Source organism: Ostrea edulis, chromosome 4 (assembly GCF_947568905.1).
Source record: "Ostrea edulis chromosome 4, xbOstEdul1.1, whole genome shotgun sequence".
In the NCBI taxonomy this organism is placed as follows: Eukaryota; Metazoa; Mollusca; class Bivalvia; order Ostreida; family Ostreidae; genus Ostrea; species Ostrea edulis.
The window spans coordinates 60,964,044-60,970,608 of record NC_079167.1 but is presented as its reverse complement, the minus strand read 5'-3'; the positions used below and the strand labels follow the sequence as shown (position 1 = coordinate 60,970,608).

The 6,565-nt window shown below is 36.3% G+C and overlaps 1 protein-coding gene across 1 annotated transcript; it reads left to right on the top strand.

Moving 5' to 3' along the window:
• The first annotated feature begins 217 nt into the window (after positions 1 to 217).
• LOC130054230 (toll-like receptor 4) lies at positions 218 to 4,205 on the top strand. Its single transcript, XM_056163257.1, has 2 exons — positions 218 to 288; positions 470 to 4,205. Exon 2 carries the CDS (start codon positions 497 to 499, stop codon positions 3,080 to 3,082), a length of 2,586 nt encoding a protein of 861 aa, XP_056019232.1. The 5' UTR covers positions 218 to 288; positions 470 to 496; the 3' UTR covers positions 3,083 to 4,205.
• The last annotated feature ends 2,360 nt before the right edge of the window (positions 4,206 to 6,565 follow it).

Below are 6,565 nucleotides of genomic sequence, written 5' to 3'. Positions count from 1 at the left end.
TTAGGATCTTTTAGATTCATTTTTGAAATGCTGATACAAAAGGTATAGCAATATTTCAGACCTCAAACGAGTGCAGAAAAAACTGTCGTAAATCAAAGGTATAGAAGTGCATTGAAAAACATTCAAAGCTGAGGGAATGCAACAGGTTTGAAGAAAATGAATAGAATGTTATTATAATGCGAATTTAATTGCTTGGTTTCATACAGCATACTTCCTTGTCCATTTGAACAGCGGCGTTAACTCCGTGCACAAGGAAAGTTAGATCTGTGAGGACACAACTAATTTTAGGTCTGTAAGCAATCTTTTTTTTTCAATTTATATATACTCTATATGACATTTTTTATGTTAATATTTATTATATTTAACAATTATATGTACTTAAGTAAACTAAAAACTTCTGATATAATTTTTATCTCTTTAGAATTCATTGAGATAAGAAACTCATTATTTGGATTTTATTTGACTGTAGAACAGAAGTTTTTCTAAGGAGAAGAAAATGAGATACTATTTCTATTGGCTGGTGTGTTTAGGATTTCTCCACGTCACCAATGCTTCGGGATCAGAGTCTGGTCTATCCTGTTGTTCGCAAAGTAAATGCAGATGTAGCATATCAAGCTTTGGAATCACAGCCGACTGTTCGAATTTGGGATTATTTGAATCTCCAGATTTTAATCACTCAGTGACTGTCATAGACTTGAGCTTTAATTTTCTTCACACTTTCCCAGAAGCAGGAAAACTACCACGATCGCTGAAATATATCAATATGACAAAAAACAAATTTACTACTTTTAGTAACAACAGCTTCCGTGAGTTACCGGAGCTGGTTTACCTGAATCTTTCTCATAACGATTTCAGTCTAAACGATAGAACTTTCCCTTCCGGTGTATTTAGCAAGCTATCAAATCTCCGACTTCTGGACTTACAAAGATTTTCATCTACTAAAGATATGAATGACAAATATCCAACTGCCGCTCTTTCCACTCTTAAGAATTTGACTGCTTTGTATATCAACGGATTACCAAATAGTGTTCTTGGAAGAGGTATTGAAAATTTAAGGCAGTTGTCTACCTTGGTCATTTCAGGCAACAGCGGGTGGTGTAGAATCACACTAATTACAGAAAACACATTCCGACATGTTCCATTCCTGGAGAAGCTGGACATATCAAATTGTGGTGTTGAACATATTGCCCTTGGAAGTTTTTCTTTTCTGAAGAAACTAAAGGAATTATCATTATCACATAACAGACAAGCCACCTTTAAGATATTGAAGAACGTTTCCATCGATTTATTGCAAACCCCGGTTCAAATACTGAGGCTAGAAACACTATACTGCACATATGGTATGGGAATTAAGCTTAGAGTCGAGGACATTCGATACTTTCGGAATACCTCGATCAGGGAGTTATATATCGGAGAAAATAGATTAGAACAGATTGAGCCAGGTTTTTCGCATTATCTTCCGAAACATCTACGTCTTCTATCAGCACCCTATAATCGATTCACCTTTGGACTATACCTGATAGAGATGTGCAGTTTAGATAGTTTAGAAGAAATCGATATAAGCCACCGTCTTGAAGAACCAACCGCGAATAAACATGATTTTATGTGCTTTAATTTCGATGGCATGTCTTGTACAGAAAATAAAAGGCAAGTGAAAATCAAGACATGGGCGCGAAGTTCATTTTGGTCAAATCCATATGCCGATCCATATAACATCACTCTTTGTGTACCTAAATATTTAAGAGTTCTACATATCAACCACGCATCTTTAGGTCCAACATTGATTAATATTACCATCCCTAATAATTCCCTGACCTCAGTGTATCTTCAAAATAACTTTTTTCGTGAATTCAATGGATACCTCTTTGGATTTAACAAAATCAAGCTTTTGGATTTATCGAACAATTTCTGTGGACGTGTGTCACCAACATTTTTTGAATATGTGCCTTCCCTTGAAACTTTGATTCTAAATAATAACTATTTGGGAGAAACTTTGTCTAAAGACAACAACTATGTTTTTAGATATCTAAAAAACCTTCGACAACTCGAACTGAAACAAAATAGAATAAACAATCTTGCAACTACAGTCTTTTACAACCTTATTAATCTTCAAAGCCTAGACTTAAGCATGAATGTCATCACAGAGTGGAAATTAGACATGGGCCGATTACCATCTCTGAAATGTTTGGATCTCTCAAACAATCAGATATCATTTCTTTCGCCATCTTCCACGAAGCAAATTGATAAACTGACCGGGAAGAGAGCTATAAGTATTAATTTAGCAAATAATCCTTTACTGTGCAATTGTGAAACTAAATATTTTATCAATTGGGTGCATCAGCGGTGGGTTTCCAAATCAATCACTTTCATTAATGTCGAAAATTACACATGTTTGATTCATAAATCAAACGAAATACAAATTCAAAAATTCAAAAATACGAAACATTTGAAAGATATCGTAACTCATTTAGAACATGAATGCATATCCTCTGTTGCTATTATAGTGGTAGCAACATGCGCTCTCATATTGTCTGCTATCATTCTATGTTGTGGGTTGGTATATCGTTATCGATGGAGGTTGCGCTACCTATACTATATGACAAAGAGTAGATTTCATGGATACCGGGCTCTGCGGCACGATCATTTCAAATACGACGCCTTCATATCGTACGCCGATGAAGACCGATCTTTCGTTGTTTCAAAATTCATCCCCGAATTAGAGGAACAGTCAGGATTACGTTTATGTCTACATAATCGAGATTTTCTTCCCGGTTACGACATTGCAGAAAACATTCTAACGGCTGTACAACAAAGTAAAAAAACAATTGCCATTTTATCTGGCAATTACATCACATCCTACTGGTGTATGTACGAACTGAACATGGCAAGAATGGAGGGCATCTACTCAAGAGAAGGAGAAGATGTCTTGTTTCTTGTTATTTATGATCACATGCGTTACGAAGACATTCCGCTAACACTAATGGATCTGATGGAAAAGAAATCCTACATTGAATTTCCTAATGATGAATATGGCGATGTTGTTTTCTGGAATAAAGTGAGGGAAACAATAGGACATCACTAAGCTGCAAAACGTTGACTATCGTGCCTTACAATTTCGAATGTGTGATCAGTGACCCAGAATGGATTGCATAATCCAAAAAAACGTTTAGTAAATTTGAAATTAAAAAAAAATTCAAAGCAACATCAAAACTTACGACATTTCAACACTTTACACAACCTTCATTCTTTACAATGAATTCACGACTAGTTTTTTTTTTTTAAATAATATCCATTTGTTTACTTTTTCCTGTAAAGTTTGTTTTTATGAGTATTTTTAGCATTGTTCGTCTGTCCATCAACACTTTCTCTGTGACATGACAACTCAAACAGTTTTCAAATTTTGTACAGAAATAATTTACAATAAGAGGAGGACACCTATATATTTAGGGTCATGTAACTTTGTCTGTATGCATGTCATCATCTTTGTTATTATGAACACTTTCTTTGTGACACGATAACTCAAACAGTTTTCATTGTACAGTTTTCAAGTTTTGTACAGGAATAATTTACAAGAGGAGGACACCTATAGATTTTGGGGTCGTGTTACTTTGTCTGTATGCATGTCATCATATCTTTGTTATTATGACTATCTATTTACCACTGTCTAAGGGGGGATTATTTGAATTATGATATATATATATATATATATATATATATATATATATATATATATATATATTCAAACAGTTTTATATTTATAAATAAATATATATATATAGTTCAACCCCGAGTAGGGACGGAAGTCGGTATCCATATAAAGTGAAATTTCTGTGCTTTGTATATAATATTTCTTCACTTAGGGCAGTTATGTTCATTTAAGAGTTCATTGCTATTTCTGTGCTTTATATAAAATATTTCAAATGCAATGTGTATCATGTATGATCCTCTTAAATGTACGTTAAATAACTGTATCCCATTTCCATTCTCAATGACCGTGTAGCGTGTGACAGCGTGGCGAGAATTCCATCGTCATCGAAATTAAGTTTTTTGACTTGCCTAGATGGTCGAGCGGTCTAGCGCGCTGGTTACATGCTGCTAGGAGATTTGGTTCCGCAGGTCGTGAGTTCAACATCGGGTAGGGGTGGAAGTGGGTATTCAAATAAAGTGAAATTTTCTGTGCTTGATATTAAATATTTCTTCACTTAGGGCAGTTATGTTCATTTAATATTCCATTGCTATTTCTGTGTATATAATGTGTGAAAATGAATTATATAAAGTTCTGCAATTTATGGAGCGTTTAATGCAAGTTTGTATCCTCGAATAAACAACCTTTCTTTAGTTTCACGCTCCGTTTCCGTAGTATCTCTCAGGAATTTGTAAAAGGGGAAAATGGTAAAGTTCGGACTGAAATTTTTGGCAAAGTTTCGAATGTGTTTACTGACTTGGGTACATTGGTATTTTGGATTTTGTTGACGGTGTACAATCAACCTGTGTTGTAGAGTGTCGCCTGTCTGGCAGATGTAATTTTCTCCACAACCAGCGGAAGTTATGCCTTACAAGAGGTTGGAAGAAGTACACGTCCTCGATGATTTCACTGTTAATTGGCTTCCATTTTTAAAATAAAATTTGGATCCAGATTTTAATATTGGCACGTGGTACACCTTGCTGATTTCCCACAGAATCTTCTGTTGAAGATTTCATTCGTCATTTGGTATTGTAATAAATGACAATTGCAGAAACTTTATATAATTTATAAACATTTTCACACATTATAAATCTGTTTCAAGACCACTGCTATGTAAACAAACTTGTCATTATTATTGTACATATTGTATATTTTATACCCCGGTTGTGTTTTTATCATTTTCTTTCTCATGTAATATTTCATAACGTTGCACAACACAAGCGTCCTGGTATCACTCCACAACGCGACGATACACTCTACAACGGCCGTCACTGCTATCCAAATGAAATCTGGATTCATCAGTGAACAGAATATTGGCCCAATCCTGTATTCTGAATCGCAGATGTCGTCTGCACCACGCTAGTCTAGGGATATGATAACGTTGAAGCAGTACTGGGCGCACCGCTGGACGTCTTAGTCTGATATTGTGCTCGCGCAGACGATTACGCACAACTCTTGGACTGATTGGTCGAAGTCCAGGAATGCAACGAGCAGTCAAACTTGCTGTCTGGAAACGATTTCTTAGGTGTACAAGTCTAATGTGATTATCTTGTCGACGCGACATCACACGAGGACGCCCAGAACGTGGTCGATCCCGAGTGTTACCAGATTGTTGGAAACGTCTCCATAATGACTGGATGGTGTTCCGATGAACTCCAAAGTGTCTTGCTACGATATATTGTGCCATTCCAGCTTGAAGCATCCCACCAGCACGATTACGTTGACTTTCGCAGAATCGTGGCATGACAGAAGGGTGAATTTTGTCAAACCTAAAGTGCTTTCCTTAACGAATAGTGTCCAAACAAACCTTTTACATTTCTTACTCCAAACAGTATTGGCAAGTAAAACTCGTGCGTACTAACACTTCAATAAACAACATGTGTTCACTAACCATGAAAAAGTATGTGCATCTGAGGCGGGTACTATCCGATATTGTTTAAAAAAACACATCATCTTTATCGATTGTTTAGATTTTATAAATATAACCAATAAATATAGAAAAAATATACTAAATTTTATCGTGCAGTTTCATTTTTATGCCTCCTATGAGAAGAAACCGTCCAAGCAGTAACAAAATAACACAACACTGTAGCGCAGTTTTGTCAAATATATCATTTATTGAATGCAAGGTGAAGATAACGAACAGTGATCAATCTCATAACTCCTACAAGCAATACAAAATAGATAGTTGGGCAAACACGGACCCCTGGACACACCAGAGGTGGGATCAGGTGCCTAGGAGGAGTAAGCATCCCCTGTTGACCGGTCACACCCGCCGTGAGCCCCATATCCTCATCAGGTAAACGGAGTTATCCGCAGTCAAATCAGTGTGCCAAGAACGGCTTAACAATCGGTATGAAACACGTCAGACAGCATTTGACCCAATGCGAGGTTGTATTGACGAACTAGATCGTTATAACGACCATAGAATTTGCGAAATGCTGACTTCAATCGAGACTGTTGAAATCCCTGTACCATTAACTTGTTTGTCAGTAGCTTACCTCGATTTAAAAACTGACTATACCCAGAACAAGCTCTTGCATATCGAATCAGTTGAGATATATAAACACCATATGCAGGTGATAATGGAATATTGCTACATAAATGTGGGAAGTTGACGATGGAGAAGCTGAAATCATCCCGTTTGTCCTATAGTTGAGTTGTCAGTTTGCCGTTAATGTCTACTTTCAATAAAATATCTAAGTATGAAGCAGAAGTGGACGACTCTGTGGTGTCCTTTATTTCGACACTGACATAAGGTAAATTGTTAAGTAAAATGGATAACAAACCATTGAGGGGGATCACCTGAATAAACAATACCTGCTGAAACATGTACATAGGTGTCAGGTAAAGTGTGGTCCCCCTTTGAGACTGACTAGA